The sequence below is a fragment of the Thrips palmi genome, unplaced genomic scaffold, assembly GCF_012932325.1.
Source record: "Thrips palmi isolate BJ-2018 unplaced genomic scaffold, TpBJ-2018v1 HiC_scaffold_15, whole genome shotgun sequence".
Lineage (NCBI taxonomy): Eukaryota > Metazoa > Arthropoda > Insecta > Thysanoptera > Thripidae > Thrips > Thrips palmi.
In genome coordinates this window covers 7,912,064-7,933,122 of record NW_023144624.1, presented here as the reverse complement: position 1 = coordinate 7,933,122, position 21,059 = coordinate 7,912,064, and the positions used below count along the sequence as shown (strand labels likewise).

Genomic DNA, 21,059 nt, shown 5'->3' with positions numbered 1-21,059 from the left:
TCAACCAATTGGACTTAATTGTTGGCTGTAGTCAAGACAACGCCAAATTCAAAGTGAAGTGTGACAAAAATAAAATGAAGTAAAGAAAAGAAAAAAAATACCAGCTGCCCTGCGGCATGCAGACGCATTGCCCTTCCACCAAGCAAAAGTACGCAACGGACCTCCTTAAAATTCAGGCGCGCCGATTTTGAAACCCGCATGTCATCAGCATGAGCCCGCTTTGCATTGCAGTGGCAGAGGAGGACGGGACTACAACCGAGTGGGTCTCTGACAGGACGAGCAGTACTCAAGTAGGCGGTCTTACGGTGTCGTGCACCTCAACCATGGCCATGTTTCAGTCACTTAAGAAAGTGGCGTTGCCCTTACAGTGGCGTTCCGAACCGAGTTGGCAGAGGCGCGCCAGCAGCAGCAGCGGCGGTACGAGAGAGACCTGAGCCACTTCAAGGCCAAGGAGAGAGAAGTATGGTGGTGGGGTGGTGGAGTCCGCTGAGGCGCGGTCGGGGGTTCTTTCCTACCCCTATCGTCCGGCCCCCGGTCCGCAGCGCGAGCAGGAACGGCGGGAGCGGTGGCTAGCCAGGCACAGGCTGGCGGGGTCGCCGGGGCTGGGCCAAGGATCCGCCTCCAGGCTGGGGTACCGGCTCAACGGCCAGCCCCGCGGTGCCTCCACCCCACGCGGCCACGGCCTTGGCCACGGCCTTGGCCCCAGCCGTGGTCCGAGCCGCGGTCCGAGCCGTGGCCCTAGCCTCAGCGCCAGCTACACGTCCTCGGCCTTCAGCACCGCCTCGCGCGCCTCGGGGTCGCGCAGCTCACGGCGGTCCGTGCCGCCGACATGGCCGCCGACGTGGCCGCAGGCCCTGGTGCCCTGGAGCCAGCTCACCAACCCGCCGGGCCCGCCACCCGTCGCCACGTCCTTGGTGCGGTCGCTTGGAGGTCCACGACGGCGTCCTTACGGCAGCGCGAGGCACGGCCGGACTTTGACGCGAGTTGTCCTGGGCACAGGGGTCGTCGCGGGAGTCGGCTAACGGGCCCCGTAACAAACACGACAACGCGACGGGCAGCCAGTCCAGGCCCCCCGACGGAGCCGCCCAGTCTGCCCAGCCCGCCCAGCCCGCCCAGCGCGCACGTGTGGCCGCCGACGTCGGCGCCATCCGCCTGGCCTTCAAGATAAAGCAGGAGAACCTGGAATACGAGCGCCGGGTCAGACATGCAGCACCACCGCCTCGGTGGCCCCGACCGCCCGGCTGTGTGGCGGGCGTCATGTGCATGATTCCAACTTGCAGCAGCGGCAGCGGCAGAACCGCGGCAAGGAGACCACTGCGACCGCGCGCCGTCGCATCCCGAAGAACGATCCCGGGCACCGTCTGGGCCGCACCCTGGCCCCGAGCCCCGTGGACCAGGACGCCGATCGCGGTCCGGGGCGGGGTGCGGGCTGCAGCCGGCCTTGGGCCACCGCGCGCCCCATCCCCTCCAGGATGGCGCCCAGGACGGCCGCCCGGGTGAATACCGTGTCCGCCAACCCGGAACCCACCATCACGTTCCCTGCGGACGACACAGAGGCCCGCGCCTACCGCAGTTCCCCGTACGTCCTTTCCGCCACGTCCAGGGACTCCTCCTACACCACGCCATGCTACCCTCCAATGCAGTGAGTGCGGATTCGCCATTCGCTTCCGTTTCCCACCAGCACAGCGACTTCAGCAGTCAACTTGGTTTCCAGAGCGCTGCCACGCGCGGCGCGTTCCCCCACCGTGGCGCGCAACACCCCGGCGGCCAGCACGACGAGCACGCCCAAGGTGCCGGCCAGCCCCGCGCCCGCGCCCGCGGCGCCCTTGCGGCGACCCTACCCCACGTACCGGGCCTTCGCCGTGCCGCGGACCGTCACCCCCGCGCACAACTGCGGCATGGACCACCCCCACCCCCACCGCCAGGCCCCGAGCACGCGGAACAGGGCCGCCAGACTCACCTACGCGGACAAGTAAGCCGTGGCCGTGGCGCACCGAGTCCACCGCCCCGGATGGCCGAGTGTGGAGCGCCTGGGAACGCCGGGGTAGGCCGGCCCGCCGCGCAGCCGCGTGGAGCGCGCTGTCTCCCTCGCGGCGCGCGTTACCATTACCACTACGGGCTGGACCACAACCGGTCGGGGCGCTCAGTCACTCCACTGTGCTGCTCGTGCTGCAGGTGCGGCTCTTTCCCCGCGGACACCAGGGCCGCCGCCATGACGCAGTGCAGCCAGGCCAGGACGCACCGCGTCGCCCCTGCGAGTGTGGCGAGTGGGGCCGTCAAGGTACGTAGGGTGGCGCTCGGAAGCCCCCTGTAGGCAAGGGCGGGGCATGGACATGAACCTCACCGCGCCGCGCACTGCTTCGGCGGCACAGATTGGGACGGGAGTCATCCTCCCGCAAGTCCAGCTGGCCACGATAGTAGCCATGCCGAGAGGCTCGGCCCAGCTGTCCGCCGAGACCGGAAGCCTCTCGCCCAAACAGGAACAGGTAGGACGGGACACAACCTAGGCCTTCGAGTCCAGATCCCAGGAGTCAATTTTCTTGCGTCCTTCGCAGCGGTCTTTCGTCGGACTGGAGAGCCACCCTGCGTCGGCAAGCACTGCGAACCAGCACTACAGCCCCCCCGTGGCGCAGGTCCAGTCCGCCCGGGCACAGGCCCCTCCGGGTCCGGGACATCCGGGTCCGGGACATCCGGGTCCGGGACATCCGGGCCGGGCGAAGGCTGCAGCCCCCGCGTGGTCAGCAAAGACAGCGACCAAGGTTCGAGTTGAAGCCCCGGTAGTCCCAGCGCAGTCCCGGCGCAGTCCTGGCCGGGGGTCGGGGGCTGACTCGTTCCCCTCTCCTCCCCTGTCTCGACCGTCTCGTTGCCCAGGGTTCGTGTTCGTACGTCGCTCCCAGTTCGAGAGCGCCGCGAGGGCCGCAAGGCAGAGGCCTGCCCCCGTCCACGAGCCCCCATGGGGGCGCCCAGGCTACCAATCCAGCCTCAGGGTATTCTCCACCCAAGCGCCGCGCAGCCCCGTTGTTGGTCCACCAGGCCAAAGTGCAAAAGGTGTCTTAATTTACAGTTGTTCTAAGCTTTGTTCCTGAGGCTACGGGCTAAGCCTTACTCAGTTCTCAATTTCAGACGATGGGCCGACCCTGGCGTTGACTGCTCCTCAGTTTAAGTCTCCGCACGCGCAGCTCAAATCTGTATATGCCATTACTACACTATGCTCAAAAATTAATCCTAAGACCTACAAAAGCTGTTGATCTCTTAAGGGTCAAACGGAAAAGAGACTGTGCAACCATGTCAAGGGAAATGAAAACACACAGTTGTGGTGGAGGTGGCGAAACCAACATACTTTATTTCCAATTCTGTAACAAAATGGCAAATATTCAAACATTCATAATAATATTAAAGGAATCAATGCAAGTTGTACCAGGTATAACTTTAAAATAGGAAAACATGTTGTCAAAGAGAAAGTGATAATTCTTGCTTATTATTCTACAAAGAAATAAAATAGAGAGAAAGGAACCACACAAAAAATAAAAACATTCTGAAAAGGAAACAGAAAATGAGTAAAAATTTAACAGCTTACAGCATCAGCTTACAAGGATTTTCAACTCTGTCAAACCCTGGATAGTTTAACACCTTCTCCAAAACACAAAACATGAAAAATAAAGGTACACTTAAAAAAGCATTTAAATACTCATTGGAATGCAGAGTTCCAATCCACAGTTAAATGCATCACAGTAGGTTTGTCCCTTTAAGTTGAGCTACTATTAATTGATGAAACAAGAATTTGTTCATGTTTACAAACAATCTTTCACATTCCATTATTTTTTCTTAATTTTAAAATCAGGGCTACCTATCACAAATTGTAGGTAAATTATGCACATACTTCAATTATTCGTCCATTCATGGAGGTGATGACAATGGTGATGACAAAAATGCTGCTAATGATTCAAATCAGTCATGATTAAATGATTTCATTCAGTCACAATGATGGTGGCAATGATTTAAATATGATATTGAAGCTGATGAAAGTTGAAGATGATGATGCTCATAATTACTGCTTAAGATATAATCTTGTGCCATGTGACGTCATGAAGGAGAAACTTTTTCAATCTCAAACTGGTCCTGTTCAATTGGTTTTTTCAGCCATGTTCCCAGGCTGGCTTTAAGGAACGCTTTCATTAATTGATTTTTAGATTGCTGAAAAAAAAGGACAAAGTGAGACAAATGACAAACGAGAAACAAGTTTCTCACTTAACAATATGAATTTGACTTATGCTAACCTGATAGTCGTCAACGGCCAGTTTGGCCTCTGCATAAATATTAGGACAGGTTTTTAAATTTGTTCCTGACCGAGTGGGAATTCTGCCCATTAAATTAAGAAATCTTTGAAAGAGTTTAAATTTACTAATTCGAGATGCATTGCCATGTTCATCTTTCCCTGTGACAGAATTTATAATTTCTGCAGTGGGCTCACCTGAAAACCGACAGAAATAAAGGAATGATATAAATAGGCAAGTTAAGGTGTAGTCCCCATTTAACTGAATATAAAGATATCTTCCTCACCTGAAGTCCAATTGAGGCTATAGCTTGGCGCTTTAGTTGGTTGTCTTGCTTCTCGTGAGCTTGTCAGGCTCAAGAGAGGCTTGTTGAGTCGATATGGAGGAGGAAGACCTTCAATACTATTTTCTATTCTTCCACAGACAGCCCTAAACAGAAAAATAAAAAAGATAATAACAAATGGGGTTTAGAAGTGCTCAATATACAACAAACATGTCATAAAATCTTCATTTTATTACCTGTAAAGATGGCTTGGATGGAATAAACTTCCCAGAACAATGCTTTCCAGATAAATAGGCTCAATAAAATGTGCAAGCAGTGCTCCTTGAATTCCAAGTACATTCCACCGTGCAACTTTGTCTGAGCAGGACATGGTCAGAAGTCTTTCACCCTGCAAACATAATGAAGAAGAAAGCAGAAAGTAAGTCAAGTTGAATTAATTCCTTTATAAGACCTGTGCATTTCATTGAAGGCTACTGACATAAAACCACAAAAGTAGAACAAACTATCAATGGAACACACCTGTAATACACCATCCCAAGTTTGAATTCCAGTGTTTTGGTTCACAGGTATAGTTCCTTCACCTGATTCAATTTTTGTTCTCAGCAAACCTCTTGCTTTTCGATTTGGGTGTTTGTCCACAGCCTCTTCCTCAGTTTCAGCTTCATGAGGAGAAAATATCCTAACAAAATAATAACAGGTGCATTAATGATTCAACAAAAGGAAAAAACGAGTCTAAGATGATGCATTTCATACCTCGCATCCCCACAAGGTGCAGTGTTAATGTAAAGATGAAAGCGAACATTGTCTCGAAGTTGGAAACCATGTCCATCTGCTCTAGCAATAAAAATTGACCTAGCAGCTGCCTCTTCTCCTGGAAAACAATCATAAGATTATACATGATACTTAAGTACTGTTATTTAAAATAATATCAAAAAAGATTAGCACGCACCTTTTAATAATAATTCCAATTGGGAATACAGGTAATCCATTAAACACCTTCTTCCCACAATTTCAGCATGAGTATCATTCAGTGCAGCACCTTTGACACTCATATGTTCACCACTGATACATTTTGTTCCAGTTGTAACTGAAATAATGTGAGCATCTTCCATTGCAGGTCCAGTCGTCATCACAAACCCTGATAAAACTTTACGTCTTGAATACTGGGAATTGCTTTCAACTAATTTTCCAAATTTAGAGAGTACTAGTCTGAAGGAAAAAAAGATACAAGGATTAAATAATTCTCTCAGCATGCTGCTTCAATATTATCATCAATAAAGTAATGCAAACCTTCCAATGTGATCTGCAAGGATTTGAGGCAGAGTGATTCTTTCATCAGCTGATGTACCCGAAGCCATTGATGTGGCTCTGTTGCTAAGAGGGGAATATGAGATGCTAAAAATTTTTGCAAGAACTGCTTTGGCTGCAGCAGTTTTTGCTAACTTTTTGCTTTGACCTAGTCACAGAAGAAAAAATGAAACATTAACAAAACAGGCAATTATGAGGAAATATCATTTTACGTGAAAAGCAACAAATAATACTCACCAGAGCCCTCAAACCTCTCATTATCAACATACACTTCCATAACAAATTTGTTGTACTGCTCGCCTTTCTCACTAATACAACGAAATTCAAGACCTGGCTTGAGTTCATTCAGTAATCCTACTGGAGTCTTTTCTAATGTTCCGGGATTGCGTTTTGAATTTAAAAGTAAAGGATGAATAGCAGTGTTTTGATTGGCCCCATTAGAACCTACATCATGAAGTTCAGCCTTGGGTTGTGAAGCACAAGGAGAAATAACCTGGAAATCGAAAAATAATTTAAGTTTTCATGTAAGTGACTATCAGATGTAAAATTAAATACCATCATATTATGGAAGGCATACATTTGTGTCTTGAGCAGGGGGAGGAGACAAATTGTAGACACTGAAGATGGATGGGTCTCCAACAGTAATATCACTGGAGAAATCTACATCTTTACCACAACTGTTTAGAACTCTACTAGCTTCATAAGCATCTGGGTATTGAACAAAAGAGCGTAGGGCTTTCATCGCAGCATCATGTTTTGCTGCTTTCTTTGTTCGACCTTGCCCTTCAAATGTTTCCCCATTAAGCTGCAAGAAGAAAACAATTTTATGTACATTTTGAGGAACTCAAAACAAAAGGTAAGAAAAAAAGACAACTAACATAAAAACTAGAAAGCAAATCACCAATCTCACCTGAACACTGACAGTGAAAGTTGGTAAATGCACAGGTCCTTGTTGAGACACAAAAGTATAAACAAGCCCAGGACTTATCTCATTTAAAGTACACACTGCATTTTTCGGAATAGGCAATCGGTTTAAGTTTGTAGGATTCTTTTTCCTCTTCTTTCTAGGGACAGCCACATCTGCAATTTGCAAATTTGCCAAAGAAAGCATGACCACATGTACTTCATAATGAGGGTAAAGTCAAGAGGAAGATGGTTAAAGATGATGGCACACACCACTGTCATTCTCAGCTTCCCGCTTCACAGTCACTGGAGTTGTATCCATCTCAACATCCATGACGACAGGTGTAAGAACCCTGAAAAGCAGTTTCATAGAGATTATTCAGAGAAAGTAGACAGTTTATAAGTAATTACGAGGGCAAGGTTGGTGTAAAGACTAGAAGTTAAAATAACAAACAGTATAAATTTGAAATAAGCGAACTGTCACAGGCAAACATCTTGAGATGTGATGTTGCGTAGCAAAGAACAGTCATCATCCAGAAAACCAGAAAACAAAACGCGTTTACATTCAACGAAATCAATCGAGTGCACCATAACCCCTTGGCATCGCATAATTTGATTTTACAAGCAGCTTCAAGTTGATCTACGTATTAGACTAATGTTAAGAGCTACCGACCAATACTCTTCATTCATCTTAAATCAATTCAGAATGCAGACAATTGAAAAATAAATGCCGGGAATCACAAACTGAGACTTTTCTCATTGAAAGTGATGTCACTGAACGAAGTAGCCGGGAGATTTTCGTTCTATTGGATGGGAGGTAAAACGTGTCTGCCACGAAATACAGCATGACGCAAGCGTGGGTTGGCCCATACTTACAAAGCACGCGTCTCGTCGCGTAACTAAACCAGAAAATCGTTTGTGAGGTAAAGAAATTATGCGAACCTGTAATTGTTCAAATCGGTCGTAAACTAGCGGGTTTGTTCCTAAGGGCGCTGCATCGTATGGTCAGTGCCTGGTCGCATGGCGAGGTGGCGTCTCCTGGGGTGCATTCCAGAAGCAGCTCGGTGTTACAAACGGAACCACTCTGGGAAAAGGCGGCGAGCCGCCATCGTAGGTGACATGTTTTTTTGAAGCAAGCTTTTTTGTAGTAGTAGATGTGTGTGTGTCGTCATCCTTTCTGAAATACAAGGCAAGTTTTTATTCTAAAAATTTGACATTTATTTTGATTATTTGCACGGTGCTGCTGCCACTCCTACACGTACCTCTGGAAGGAAGGGAAATGCGAGGCGATGCTCGTTGGGGAAAAGACGTTTCGTAATCGTAACTTGAAATTCGAAATTACACCTATTTCAGAAATATGCTTTCAGTACTCCTTTTATTTAATTAATTTTTCAGGCACACTCCATCCCTATTAAATGTTTTCTCCATTCCTTGTTCTCGAGGTTCTATTTCGCAATATTATGAAGCTGCTCCTTGTCAGTTTCGTTCTGAAAACTTGTTGTCATCTTTCTTTGTCACGTATTTTCGTTTAATTCCTTTTTGAATGGGTCCTTTAAATCGTAAATAGCCGTGGTGGATACTGAGTGCAGTCTGCAGTTCGCTTTTGTTACTGTGGGTGTTTGGCCTCGAGTTGCACCCTTTGGACATGTCCTAGCCCTCAGTTCAAGTTTCATTTATCTCCTGAATAAATGAATTAATTTGGAGGAACTGTCAATCTGTAGGCTTGGCAGTGGGTAACATGGTGTGTGCAAGGCTTCTACGGGCTCCATTTTCAGACCTGACCGTTCTTTGTTGTGATTTTACTTTCCTGTCAGACATTGACCATCGACATTTTTATTCAACATTGGAACCACCAACTGTTCTCATGTTTCTGTAGTGATGGAAATTCCCAAAATAACATTGTTTCTTAAGTCAAGATACCCATGGTGTCAGAAAGTGTTTTTGCTATATCTCTCATTTCTTCGTTTAGAATTTATCATCTAATGACTCCTATTTCATATCTTCAGTTTTCTTTTGCGTTTTGATGTAAATTTAATGAAATATTCTTTTTTATTTGTTTCAGCTGAAGGATGGGGTGGTGGCACCTTGCTGCATCTTGGTAGCAAACACACACATACCATGGATATAATTTCCCGCAACATTTTATTTTACCAGCACAACTAAAAAAAAGCTTACCCTTTAAGTTCAACTTGCCACATTTTAATCTTAAGTTCAAAGCTATAAGAAGTACAAGTAACAAATGAACAAAGCATCAATACATCCTTTGGTTGTTTGAATTTTACTTCAATGAAAAAGTCTCCTACAACTGCTATCATATCAATTAAGCTTTGAAAGGCGATGCTCAAGGTCATAAATCCTTCTGGCCGAACCGAACGGAATGTTTTGAACACGAATAACGGATTCTGTGGCAATGAAGAGTAAGAGAAAAGGGAGTTGTGACCCGCGCTCTGCGCACACCTTAGGGTACACACCCACACACCGGACCGCAAACTTTGGCTGCTGCTCCACTCTGCTGCGCACTTCTCGTGAGCTCGGCTCTCCTCCACTGCTGCTTATTCATCTGAGGTGATTACTCAATCAAGTGTCCATTATCTTTTATTTACCGTTTACCATCATACCATCATGCTTATACTTGCTCTTCTTATTGCATGTTTCAGCATCAACTTAGCATGAAGTGCGTTCAGTTGGTGGAGAGTTGGTTTCAGGGACCCTTTGTCACAGGTCTGGAGAACAAATATCAACTCCACTTTGTAAGATATTTTTTTCCATGAATATGTTTCTTTCTATTTTCCTAACAAATTATGCGTCCTAATTGATTGTTCTAATTACTTACTCTTTCAGAAATATGGAGTTGACTTGCTGAACTCATTTCCCATGAGATTCAGTGTGGCGAATTGTGAAGGTAGTTCATCTTAAGTACAAGATTGTGGGCTATGGACATTAAGTTTTCATTTGAATGAGTGAACTGATTTTGTATTGATTTCAGGCGAGATGGAGACTCAAGTTCCGGAGATGGAAGAGGCTCACTTCCCTCCATCATCGGACATGAAGTAATCAAATTTTTCTGCCTACTAATCAATCTCCATCTCCTCTTAAAGTTTCATTTGTAATTCTGTATTTATTGCCTTCCAACAGGTGGCGTGGCTTACCAAAGCTTACACCTACTCAATCACCTGCATGGGGGCATCTGAAAATGGAGCTCGACTTGCAGGCAATGATGGAGGAGGATTCTGCTCCCAAGTGTCGCCGAGATCTCTACCTCGCCTTCACTCAATGTGCTGCCAAGGAGGCTTGCCAAATTGGTGAAAGCCACTCAGAATCTTCAGGGATACCCTGTGACATGGATTCCCTCTATGAAGAACACAGTGACTTGGTCTCCTCATCCATGCCCAGATCTGAAGACCGAAATCTTGCTCGACTCATCGCAAAGTTTGACAGCAGTATTGAGGCACTTTGGAATCCAGACGATGTCTCAGAAATGGCTGAAGACTTGCGAGAAGACGAAAGTGACGATCATCTGACAGCCTCCCCCATTCCCATGGATGTTCATGGTAGTAAGCAGAACCTCTTCATTGCCTGTGGTACCAATATTACAAGCTCTATCTGGTCCAGCCGCCCATCTCCTGAAGAACCACTTCGTGACGAGTGGAGTGTGCCTCCCTCTGTGAAGTGGTCTGAAGGCGATGCAAATCCTTGCTTTGACAGTCTTGTTGCTCTGAATCATAATCGTGAAGACAGTAGCTTTACTGAGGTCATACCAAGGGCATTACATGCAAATCGTCAAGCCAGTGAAGCACTGCCTCCAATGCCTGCCCCTCCGCCACCTGCTGCTGAAGAACCGGATGCTGGCAAAGAAGAGGAAGATTTACTGACATCCGCTCGCACACACTTTGTCCCTATTCGACAAGAACAAGCTCCTCGACAACACAACCACCAAAGCACAAGTTATGCAGATGGCACCACTTTTGCTATACCGACAAGTTTGGATCGCATTACATTCACAAGAAGTGAAAGCGGAGCATTATATCTTGAAGACGATGCTGATATGGACTCTCCTCCTAAGTACATGGAATACAAAGTAAAAGAAACTCACAAAGGGATTGAGAACACAGATAGTGATGTTGAAGAGCTTGTTGACTTTGTGCCCAAATTCCGTGTCAGTCAAAATGAAAAGTGCTGCCAAACGGAGCAAGAAGATGTATCCAATGAGAACCTATTATACCCTGGTCTGAAGCATCAATATCCTGGTGAAGATTTTTACTTTCCCGGTGATGAACAGCTGTCACTAGAGGCGGAAGAAGAAGAAATCTGTCAAGCTATGGATGGGAAAAACCACGAAAAAGCTTCAGGACCTTCTTGGATACCAGGCTGGCCAGCAGATTGGCAGGAGCGACGAGTTTCCCCTCAGTCTTGGTAAGACAGCTGAAATCGATGTGTGTTCCACATAGTTACCCTAACGTTTTCTAAGTTTTCTTATCTTTTGTTTCCCTCTGTTTAATTTAGGTACCACATATGGAGTGATGGTAATGGATGCTGGGATTGTTCGCGACCTGCTGAGTCCCACAAAAGTCAACTTCGACAAGAATTGAGTGAAGATGGGGAACAACTTCTGTCCGACCTCAGCTCACTTCTTGATCAGTATGGTGGAGTCTTGTCTGAAATAAATGGCTCTAAGTGTGAACACCCTGAAGTAAGTTTAATGAGAAGATGACATTTTTTTTTTACTTCAGCATGTCTTGTTTATTTGCTTGCCTTCCTCTTAGTTGACCGGTTTATTCTTTTCAAGTAATTTCAAATCATCCAGTTGTAGTTGTTTTGTGTTTAGTCAACACCAATGTACAATGTAGCAAATTGCAGTATTTATTAATTGCCAATGCATGCCTTTTAGCAGGGCTTATTTTATTTGGTTTTTATCACTTGTCTGGTCGCAACCACCTTGTTTACTTTTTGTTTATGCTTTGATTGCACATTTTTTTGCAGAAAATCGCTGAGTATACAATTAACTACAAAATTGTGAAGACAGGTCCATTATGTAGTAATGGAACTGCTCAAAAGGAAAGGAAGAGGTACAGTTTGATGTCTCATAGACTTAGGACCTATAATTTAAATTATTATAGATTCCCACCCTCACTTTCAGTTTTTGTGTATTATTTAATAATTCATTCTTCTTAACTCAATTATTATTATCAAGCTGAAGACTCTAATTCAATAACCTTGTGTACATTGGATTGTACAAATTTTTAATTATGTGTGTTCCTTTGTAGGCGCTACTCGTCAAGCCAACGCGTGTGCAGTTTGTTCCTGGAGGGCAGTTGCAGACGTCCACATTGCCGTTTCTCTCACGACATGGCTTCCATACCATGCCACTTTTGGGCGGATGCTTCGTGTCTCAAGGGTGGAAAATGCCCCTTCCTTCATGGCGGCCGGCCCGTGACGCTGTGAGTTTGTTGCCACAGCTCTGCAGCTTTTGAAGATTACTTTGTGCCTTTTAAAAAAATATATCCCTCATGTTGCTGTATTTAAGATGTTGGAAATTCTTGAAGGCTTCAGGCTCCTTCCAAATACCCCCAGTTTTGTTATCTTTCTGTTTGGTTTCTTGTCAATCTTTGCCTTTAATAATTGCAAAAAGTTTCCCAGATCCATGGTGATTCTCCCAAAAGTCTCAGTTATATCTCTGATTGTACATTCTAAGCCTGGAGCTTTTTGCTCAGAACAAAAAATGTTGTTGACTTGATATTGAAGTGCTTAATAATTTTGTTTGTGGAGTCATATTTTGCACTGTCATTTTCTTATCATTAATTTTACCTTGGTTTCATTTGTATTAGTGACTTGACTAGTGGTTATAAAAAACCTCAACTGTATCCATAATTCTTCACTTTGTGATGTTTCGATTGCCCAAAGTATTCAGGTTAACGAAACCAATAGGAAATGATTGTCTCTGTAATTTATGGTGTGGATTGCCATAACCGTTTGAACCTTACTCAAGCGGTATGTGCCAGTTCTTGAAGAAATGTTTATTCTTGAAACTCCTTGTTGAGTCTTTTGTTATCTTTTGTTTTGAACGTAAGTGTTTGGTGCTAGCGTTATGATTATGGCATCATTCTTTTGACCAGCAGGCTGGTCCCATGCCTGTGTAAAGAAATATGGAAAAGAAAAGAGGAATATGCTTGGTATAAGAATGCAAGTTAGTGCTTCACAGGGACTTGCACTTAAGGAGGAAAAGAAAATTGCTCTGTCTTAATTGTTGCATGGAAAATGCAACACACGTGTGTGGTGAAAATATATTGTAAAGAAAAAACTACACACTTTAGTGTTTCTGTTTAATGCGCATGTTGTTGACTTCAACGATTTACTTAGTGTGCCTTTTGGTTAACTAACATTGCCCTTCCCTAAATTTTTGTTGTTGTATCGTTTTTTCCTATGTTATCTCTTAGTAGGTGCTAAGCCCTGGAGCATTTTCATTAATGCCATGGTTTTTAAGAGATCTAGTTGCATTTTTCTTAACAAAAAAGAGAAGTTTCTTCATTTGAAAGATACAAGAAAGTGTTTTATCTTGTGACTGATGCAAACCTTAAAATTGACACTGACAACTGCAGTTGTTAGGTCCTTCTAAACAGTCCTGTTTCTTGTTAAATTCGTTTTGAAGTTATGGAAGACTCCAAACATTAAAAATATTGAAAAACGTAAGTAGTGGAAACAATAAAAGCTATTGTAAAAATTTTCTCTTTTGTATCCATTAAAGCAAGCAAAGTTACCCGACTGCCCAAGTTAGGTTAGGTAACTTTTTGGAGTATTTTAAAGTGCATAAAATTGAGAGATTTGGAGACTTCAGACCAAACTTGCTACAACAAAGACAATTTTGATCACAATTATGCACATGAAGATTTACTGGCTGAAATAAATGTGTCCAACCTGAGAAGAAACTAGAAACTTCTTAAAGAAAAAAATTAGATTGTTTTGCAAGGTATAAAGGTACACATTGTTTAACTTAGAGAGCAACATTACTCATAGTTTGAGTGAAATAGTTTGCTATACCATTTTCCCCCTATTACTTAAGTTCAAGTGTAAATGATTGCAGCTCTTGCGGAACAATATTCCATAGTTATTTATGTGTGCGCCTTAACTTAAACTGGAAGCACAATTGTGTATTGTGAGTTCTTGTCAATTTCATACAAATCAAAGAAATGCAACAAAAATTATTTAGGCACTTACGTTTGTGTTACTCTGTCTTTAGTGTCCGTGCATTAAGCTTCATGAGAGAAAATAATTGTACTTCTTTACTTAAATGATGTAATTTGATCAAATAAAGATCATCCAATTGAACATCAAAGCTTCTGTGCAATTATACGATTATTGTGTTTGTTGTTGTAGTTAAAATATCGCCGCTTATGAGTCTTTGAATAATGTAATTAAAGGAAGAGCCTAGGTACAGAAACATTATTTTTTGAACTGCTTTTGTTTATAGACAAAGGGTGTTTTTTTTTTTTTTTTTTTTTGTGGTCTTGTCCCATTTTTTTATTTATTATGTGGCACATATAACATACAGGATTGTACAGATATAGATATCCTGGGATTCTTGGAGTATTAGATCTTTTCATTAGTTGCAGTTTAATGAGCCATTTTAAGTAGTATCCAAAGAGAAAAAAAAAGCTTAAAATTATTAATTTAGGATGTCTGGAGAACGGTTAGATTTTAATGAGGCACTTCATGTGACTATCACTTAATACTGTATGTCAAAATCGATGAAAGTGAACACACTAACTTATCTTCTTTCAAGGGGACTATTTAAAAATTATAGTGTGAATGTAAGCAGAGACCTGAGCAGAGAAACTTCGCCTCTCTTGCTTCTCACTGTGACCACAGTGACATCTTGTCACCGATCCTAGGGTGACATGAGAATGTTTCTGTAGTGGTGAAATATAGCAATAATGCATGCTTATATATTTAACCATGATTTAATTTCTCTTATGATTATTGTAATTATTACTCAAGGGTATTAAGTGCAGTGGCTGTTCCAAAGATCATTTAATTTTCTTTATTATCTTTGTTTCTCTTGAAATGAGCAATACTCTTTACTTAAGCTTAAGGCTTGAAGAACTTGCACAAAAAGTCAGGGTCAACTACTCCATCTTAAATTTGCCTTGTAAAGTTTTGAGTAGGCGCAATTTGCCTAACATAGTTTGCTTGCCTCAATAGGCTCTTTACAAATTCTTAGTCACCTTTTCTTCATCTCTTTCAAAAAAATTTTCATGCAAATTGTGTATGAAAAAGTGAAGCGTATCAAGCAGAATGATGTTAAGAGAAAGTATGAGTCACTTCTTCAATAATGAAATGTTCTTTGACTTGAAGCGTGCAGCAAACCTGCAAACTGCTGTACTTAATGTGAGGTATAGTTTCGGAGGAAAATGTTGCTGTCTCACTCACTGCATCCTCTTAGCAACCTTTGCCAATTGTTCTGAATACTTTTCTTGAAAATCTGCCAATCTGCTTAGATTTTCTACCAAACATCTTCTGAGGTAGTGTGCAGCCTCATTCCCAGTTTCCGCATATTCATTTTACGTCTGTAGTACTACATGACTGTTATAATTTTTTTCTCATCTGCAGAATGTTTGAAGATAACTTAATTTCGTCACAGCCAAGGATTTTTGGGGTGAAAGGGATCCCATCTTCTGCTACCTTCACTTACATCTTGGCATGTTACTAGTCAGTACATTTTGTGTGTTCAGAAATGAATACAAACTTATGGGATTTATTAATGGAACTCTTTCAAAATCATCACTCTGTTCAATGAGTTAAGTTAAACGCAGAAAGCAAAAACCACTTCTTCATATTTCTCAATAGATTTTCTCAAATGCAGTACTTAACCTTTTCCTTTTATTAAGTATCATATCACATATTCAAAACAACATATTGGCCTTGAAATCTTTTACTTAACCTTTGTTTCTTTTTTTTTCAGTTTTTCACATTGTTACTTTTGATTTGAGATAAATTTCCCCTTTGCATAGTACTTTTATGTGCATGGGTTGCTAGTTTACACCCCTGAATTTTTTTCTTAGCTATGGACATTTGCATAATTTATTATTACCATAGTCTCATTCATAAACTGTGAGATGAAAACTAGGAGTATGTACTTCTCATCTCCTTGGTTGTCTATTTGTTAAATAGGAGTAGAATGTGCTACTTGTTGATGCGGCCCAAGACGTCACAAATTTTTATGAACTTGCACATAAGTCTGTTTCATGTTCCTGAGAACCAAGGAACATGAGTTAACTTTATTTGTTTTAAAATATTGTCGTTGGTTCATGAAAGAAGCACCACTTAACCTAATGAAGCACACAGGTCTTGGTGCATTTGTTGAACTGCGTTGTGGTCACTTTGATTCTGCATGGTGACCATCAGGGCTCTTGTCAGTCCTTCCATGGTACTAGTTATACAACCTGTCTAATTAACCTCTGGAGTTGATTTTGAGGCTTGTTTTATCCTAAATTGTTTCAACAGCTGCAAATGCCAGATTAGCATGAAGATATGATAGGCATAATTTTAAGCCATGCTCAAGTAATTTTTCATTTTACTTTCCCTGTTAAAGTGGTGGAGGTAGACCTGTGTCTTACTTCACTAGTTTGCAGAGGACGCATTGAGATTAGAGTTGTTATTTTTTTGCGATAGGATTGATCCTGAAATAATTGTGTTTTTCGTTCTTTGTTTCTAGATTCTAACTCTTTAAAAATATTATGAGTAAATTATTAGGGGCCAGGCTTTCAATATTTTCTTGTGATGCACCACAGTTTTTTTTTTTTTTTTTTTCAAATGTCTACCTGTTCATTATGTCTTTGTGTGGAAACAGAATACTTGCCTAACCTCTTTACATAATAATAAGAAAAAAAGAGTTACGAACAACACACTGAAGTAGTCATCTTCAAGTTGCACGAAAATAAGTTTCTTAGCCCCATTGATTTGTTTCTTTGTTAATTAAGCCCTTTGGTTATCTGAATCTGGGACTGCAAGAAGAGGTCGCACTCTATGCATTGTTATTAACAGTTCAAGTACTAATTTTCAAGTAGAGGATTTCTGTTGAAAGAACAAGAAATACATTTGTGAAACTCAGAATTGTCAGTAATTTTGTAGGGGCTTAGAATGAGTAGTGACATTCCAAAGTTCAATCCAAATTTTTATGTTTCCTCATTGATAATATAAAAATCAAACAAAGAACCGAAATTTTTGTGAGTTTAGAAATGTCAAATAAACCTTTTCAAAGCAAATCCATTCTTTCTCTTTGAGCGTCCAAAACCCATTATAATGATAACAGCTGAAGAGTTATTTGGCGTTAGCAGATGCTAATATGCTTGTTGTAAAGTCAGTCTTACATTTGCATGGAGATTATGGCAAAAGAATCCTTTTAGGATTGCAAAACAAATTTCTTAACTTGTGCTTCTCCACTTCACTGGGCTCAGCTCAAAATACGCGCCTTCGCTGCACGATGCAGACGCAACTTAGTCCCTCCGCCGCTTTGACCAATGAACCAACTCCATTTACGAAATTGGTGAATGTTTACCCCACATTTTTCTGCTGCTAACGCCCAAATTGTATCATTTAATGCTGGAGAACGCGTCGTAAGAAACTCTTTGGCCTTAATTTCTGATGAAGTTATCCTCCCAAGTACAGAAAGCATTTTACCGCTCTTTCTTGGCGGATGAATAACAGAACGCTGCTAGCCTTGTGCCAACCATAAACACTTTCAAGAAGCAATTACCTTTCAAAACTTTGATTATATTTACTTTTTTTCAGCTAAACAGAAGTTTGGAAATAAGCCTCAATCAGCCTGTTTTGGGTTTGAACATTTTGTTTCAAACTGTGAATACTTTTGAGCGGTTTCTATCTCTGGAAGGATGGTACAAGTGGCCAGCGCGTGAAGCGCGCCCCCAACCACCCCAGCTGATGTCCCACCCTCTCCCCCACCCTCTTCCAAGAAGCGCCTCGTCTTCCTGGAACTGGCGGCTGCTCCCCCGACGCCAACGGATCCTTGGTGTTTGTCTAAAGTTGCTGTTTGGCGTCGCTTGCAGCAGTCCCCGATTCCAAGTGTTTCTTTGGTGAGTTCAAGTCTTTCCATCGTGTTCTTTTCTTTCCAGCCTTAGAAATGCCTATCAACTTCTCACCCGACAAGAAATAGGGGATAAAGCCGGCTCCACAGGTGCGGTATCTGTGGTTTCTATGCCGCAGTAAGTTCGAGAGCCCAGAGTGGCCTATCTTCTTTGGGATTTCGGTTTTTGAGCATCTTTTTCTCTGTCAAATTATATGTAGTATTTTTTGTTGAAAATTCGGTTTACTTTTTCTTGCTGTCCTTTGTCCCCGACCTGTGGTTTGACGCCGTCGCCCGTTGTGTGTGTTGGTGTGTTGCTTGTTGAGAGGAAGTCTTTTTCAGTAGGAATCTTTCATTTGGTGAATGTATTTGTGTTTGCAGGGTAATCACCATGGCCAACTCCTTTGGTAGGGGAGCCAACAGCATGGATTACAAGTTTGGGTCTCAGAGAGATTACCAAAGGGATCACCATAGGGATCACCAAAGGGACCTCCTGACCGAATGGGGGAAGAAGAAGCCTCAGAAGTTCCTTAGTACTTCCCGACAACCTGTGGGCCAGAGGGCATTGTTTGCTGAGAATGACTCCTCACATTTCAAGATGGGATTTGTTGGTGAGAATAAGCAGAGATTTGGAGTTGGCTTTGATTCCGCCTGTACTTTGGACGCCTTTGCGGGGCCAAATTTCTACGATTCCTTCAATCCTCAACCCAGTTATGCGCCTTCGAACTCATTCTTCAGTGACTATCCTTCTAGTAAATCATTCTTGCAGCCTCAAAATGATAGTAGATACAGTATGACCACTATGGAATATTTTGATTCTACTTCCAAGTATGATTCTGAAGGTGACAAAACGGCTAACATTCTTGCTGCCTTAAATAAAATACTCGAAGACACTGAGGACCATCAATACAACGATGAATGCAACTCTGAAAGTGAGTCTATTGGTCAGCTTGCTATTAAACTTGCAGACCTGAACATGATTGGAAATGAGAATGATCCAAGTGCAATGTTTCATGACAAGCCTGAAGAAAGTCAAATATTCTGTAAGGACCCCATTCATAAGACAGCCAAGTGTGATTTACCACCCTCACACAATGCTTCTTCAAATATTTTGCTGAAGAACGAAAGGCCAGCTATTCCGAAAAGGAAAAATGATTTCATTATCAAGGAAATGAAGAAGAAGAGGTACATCCCTTGGAATTGGTACCACATTCAAAATCAAAACAATGTTAAGGATCCAAGAAAAATTTATATGAATGGGTATGGCATGAAGCCCAGCCAGAAGCAGAGCTTCAGGAATGCTCCACCCACTCCTATGGCATATCAAGCAGCCCCTGGGCAGAAAAGTAAAACTCCCTCTTCAAAATTCTCAGGTTTGTACTTAAGCTTCACCCTGAGCTTTTAATTATCATGCAAGGAAGTCCTAAGTGTTATCACTCATTCCAGGTCCTCCATTTTGGATGCAATTTATGAGCAATGATTCTAAATCTGATGGCAGCTCATCATCCTCAAACTCATCTCTGTACAAAGATCATGCTAGTCACACCTCTGCTGATTCACTGAATAACTGTAAGTTCAAAAAGCATTTAGTGTTACAGTGATACTTCATCATGCCTCTCTCATTCTATTGTTTGCCCAATTCTAGATAAAGGTGGATCCAAGTCCAATGACTCAGGGAAAGCCCCTTTCCCTCCCAGCAGGCAGCCTCGCCGTTTTCGTAGAGCTTACAGCACAGCCAGTAGCAGCAGTGGAGGCAAGACCTCTGAGTGCGTGTTTTGCAAAACCAATGGAGAGACATCAGCTATTTTCCGTGGTCATGTGTTGAAGGATGATCAGGGACGCACTGTCTGCCCCGTTCTCCAACAATATGTTTGTTCCTTATGTGGCGCAACTGGTAAGTGCATTTATTTTTCTAGGTATTTTTGCTGATATTTTGAGTGTGATTAAGGTACTCATGTGTTTGTTTCTCTCTTCTTGCAGGGTTTAATGCACACACAATTAAATATTGTCCTAAGAATGAGAACCCTCCTCCCATAGCCACTATGACCACCCTGAAGTCAATGCGGTCTTCTACTGGTCGCAAACGTCATGGCCCATGCTCTAAGTTCATTCGACCAATTCCTTTTGGCTTTGGTCGCAGTCTTCTGCCTGCCTAGATGCCACTCTTGTGCGTTGTAGTGCCTCTCTTGTTCATGGATTTCTATAATGCCTATAGTTTTCTTCATTTTTCTGTTTGATCTGCTCAGGTGACTGCCTTATTTCTTTTCTTTATTTTTCTTAACTTTGTATTGCTAAGGTTGTTAGCATATTATTAATTCTAGGTGTTAATTAATTAATGTAGCATGTTGTATTAAGCCTTATGGACCACTTTTAGGTTTGATCATTGAACCTGAACCTACCATTGATAAGAATTTGGTCCTAGCTGCAATTGACCATAGAAAATAATACTAATTACAGAAATCAAAGTGGATTGCTGTTGTGTGATATGGTTATAACGGAGAAGTTGTACTTTCTTAATTTTACATTTATTTAAAAATTTTAATTGCATGCCATGTTTCTAGACAGTTTTTCCACTCTCTAAATGTACTTTTAAATCCTCAGTTTAATCAGTTTGAAGTTTTATTTATCTTTGGATTCTGTTCATGGGTTTTGAATGTATTTGATCAACTACTATTATATTTGCTCACCATTAATATGTATTTTACTGTGCACAAGCTAAACCATTTATGTGCCTCTACAGCAAATTAATTTTGTCTGGACAAACTAATCCTAACTCAATCATTCCATATGTACTTGAAAATTTATTCTGCTCAATGTACTCATCTTACCTTTTCCAGCATGTGTTTGTGTTTGACAGTGAAACATCTGCTTTCCATTAACTTAAGTTCTGTTCCCCTGAATTGTTTCTTTCCTTTGGGAATGATTATTCCCGGATGAAGGGGTTTCCCTTACATATGAATTTAAGCATCATGTGTAACATTTTGTGTGTGTTAATTATTCTGGACTCTTTGCATGCCAAAAATTTGCAATTAATTGCTTTCAATTCAGTTTATTTTCTAAATGAGTTTCGTATCTTTGTGAGTATTCATGTAATCTTTCATGTGTATGAAGTACTGTAATTTGATGTATTGTGTATTGTAATCAAGATTCTTATTGATAATGGTTTATTCATAGCTTAAGCCAATCTCAAGATCACTATTGAAACTTCCCTTAT

The 21,059-nt window shown here is 42.4% G+C and overlaps 4 protein-coding genes and 1 long non-coding RNA gene across 8 annotated transcripts; 4 read left to right on the top strand and 1 right to left on the bottom strand.

Annotated features, from left to right (window-relative positions):
- The first annotated feature begins 5 nt into the window (after positions 1 to 5).
- On the top strand, positions 6 to 668 carry LOC117641604. Its single transcript, XR_004587493.1, has 4 exons — positions 6 to 148; positions 232 to 290; positions 369 to 460; positions 543 to 668. It is a non-coding gene; the product is annotated as an uncharacterized LOC117641604 (long non-coding RNA).
- A 1,224-nt stretch (positions 669 to 1,892) lies between these two features.
- On the top strand, positions 1,893 to 3,318 carry LOC117641674 (spidroin-2-like). Its single transcript, XM_034379182.1, has 6 exons — positions 1,893 to 1,972; positions 2,176 to 2,281; positions 2,373 to 2,486; positions 2,556 to 2,759; positions 2,872 to 3,048; positions 3,124 to 3,318. The coding sequence occupies exons 1-6, from the start codon at positions 1,899 to 1,901 to the stop codon at positions 3,145 to 3,147; spliced, it is 699 nt and encodes a 232-aa protein (XP_034235073.1). The 5' UTR covers positions 1,893 to 1,898; the 3' UTR covers positions 3,148 to 3,318.
- Positions 3,312 to 7,815, bottom strand: LOC117641662 (double-stranded RNA-specific editase 1). 3 transcript variants are annotated; one of them, XM_034379161.1, is made up of 13 exons: positions 7,711 to 7,815; positions 7,042 to 7,121; positions 6,776 to 6,945; positions 6,443 to 6,670; positions 6,103 to 6,358; positions 5,848 to 6,013; positions 5,507 to 5,766; positions 5,311 to 5,428; positions 5,077 to 5,236; positions 4,794 to 4,945; positions 4,561 to 4,703; positions 4,278 to 4,471; positions 3,312 to 4,194 (listed from the first exon to the last, which is right to left on the bottom strand). In XM_034379161.1, exons 2-13 carry the CDS (start codon positions 7,100 to 7,102, stop codon positions 4,084 to 4,086), a joined length of 2,019 nt encoding a protein of 672 aa, XP_034235052.1. In that variant the 5' UTR covers positions 7,103 to 7,121; positions 7,711 to 7,815; the 3' UTR covers positions 3,312 to 4,083. The 3 variants fall into 3 exon arrangements, with proteins under 3 accessions (XP_034235052.1, XP_034235051.1, XP_034235050.1); XM_034379160.1 differs by having other exon boundaries at positions 7,645 to 7,785; XM_034379159.1 differs by lacking the exon at positions 7,711 to 7,815 and adding an exon at positions 7,442 to 7,602.
- A 1,019-nt stretch (positions 7,816 to 8,834) lies between these two features.
- LOC117641663 lies at positions 8,835 to 16,115 on the top strand. Of its 2 annotated transcripts, XM_034379162.1 has the most exons (8): positions 8,835 to 9,333; positions 9,426 to 9,518; positions 9,610 to 9,670; positions 9,755 to 9,818; positions 9,904 to 11,181; positions 11,272 to 11,458; positions 11,749 to 11,834; positions 12,033 to 14,098. In XM_034379162.1, the coding sequence occupies exons 2-8, from the start codon at positions 9,438 to 9,440 to the stop codon at positions 12,208 to 12,210; spliced, it is 1,935 nt and encodes a 644-aa protein (XP_034235053.1). In that variant the 5' UTR covers positions 8,835 to 9,333; positions 9,426 to 9,437; the 3' UTR covers positions 12,211 to 14,098. The 2 variants fall into 2 exon arrangements, with proteins under 2 accessions (XP_034235053.1, XP_034235054.1); XM_034379163.1 differs by lacking the exon at positions 11,749 to 11,834 and having other exon boundaries at positions 12,033 to 16,115.
- Positions 16,116 to 17,123: 1,008 nt separating this feature from the next.
- Positions 17,124 to 20,983, top strand: LOC117641668. Its single transcript, XM_034379171.1, has 5 exons — positions 17,124 to 17,855; positions 18,227 to 19,218; positions 19,292 to 19,414; positions 19,491 to 19,739; positions 19,826 to 20,983. Exons 1-5 carry the CDS (start codon positions 17,704 to 17,706, stop codon positions 19,999 to 20,001), a joined length of 1,692 nt encoding a protein of 563 aa, XP_034235062.1. The 5' UTR covers positions 17,124 to 17,703; the 3' UTR covers positions 20,002 to 20,983.
- The last annotated feature ends 76 nt before the right edge of the window (positions 20,984 to 21,059 follow it).

What these genes read in the sequence shown, in the direction of transcription:
- LOC117641674 (XM_034379182.1), top strand. Translation starts at nt 1,899, where the DNA reads ATGGACCACCCCCACCCCCACCGCCAGGCCCCGAGCACGCGGAACAGG. An exon ending in CAGCAAAGACAGCGACCAAG is followed by an intron (nt 2,760 to 2,871) that starts GTTCGAGTTGAA and finishes CTCGTTGCCCAG; the next exon opens with GGTTCGTGTTCGTACGTCGC. An exon ending in ACCAGGCCAAAGTGCAAAAG is followed by an intron (nt 3,049 to 3,123) that starts GTGTCTTAATTT and finishes TCTCAATTTCAG; the next exon opens with ACGATGGGCCGACCCTGGCG.
- LOC117641662 (XM_034379159.1), bottom strand. An exon ending in GGAAGCTGAGAATGACAGTG is followed by an intron (nt 6,946 to 7,041) that starts GTGTGTGCCATC and finishes TGCAAATTGCAG; the next exon opens with ATGTGGCTGTCCCTAGAAAG. An exon ending in TGAGAGGTTTGAGGGCTCTG is followed by an intron (nt 6,014 to 6,102) that starts GTGAGTATTATT and finishes TTCTGTGACTAG; the next exon opens with GTCAAAGCAAAAAGTTAGCA.
- LOC117641663 (XM_034379162.1), top strand. Translation starts at nt 9,438, where the DNA reads ATGAAGTGCGTTCAGTTGGTGGAGAGTTGGTTTCAGGGACCCTTTGTC. An exon ending in CAGTGTGGCGAATTGTGAAG is followed by an intron (nt 9,671 to 9,754) that starts GTAGTTCATCTT and finishes TATTGATTTCAG; the next exon opens with GCGAGATGGAGACTCAAGTT. An exon ending in CGAGTTTCCCCTCAGTCTTG is followed by an intron (nt 11,182 to 11,271) that starts GTAAGACAGCTG and finishes TGTTTAATTTAG; the next exon opens with GTACCACATATGGAGTGATG.
- LOC117641668 (XM_034379171.1), top strand. Translation starts at nt 17,704, where the DNA reads ATGTCCCACCCTCTCCCCCACCCTCTTCCAAGAAGCGCCTCGTCTTCC. An exon ending in CGATTCCAAGTGTTTCTTTG is followed by an intron (nt 17,856 to 18,226) that starts GTGAGTTCAAGT and finishes TTGTGTTTGCAG; the next exon opens with GGTAATCACCATGGCCAACT. An exon ending in TCCCTCTTCAAAATTCTCAG is followed by an intron (nt 19,219 to 19,291) that starts GTTTGTACTTAA and finishes CACTCATTCCAG; the next exon opens with GTCCTCCATTTTGGATGCAA.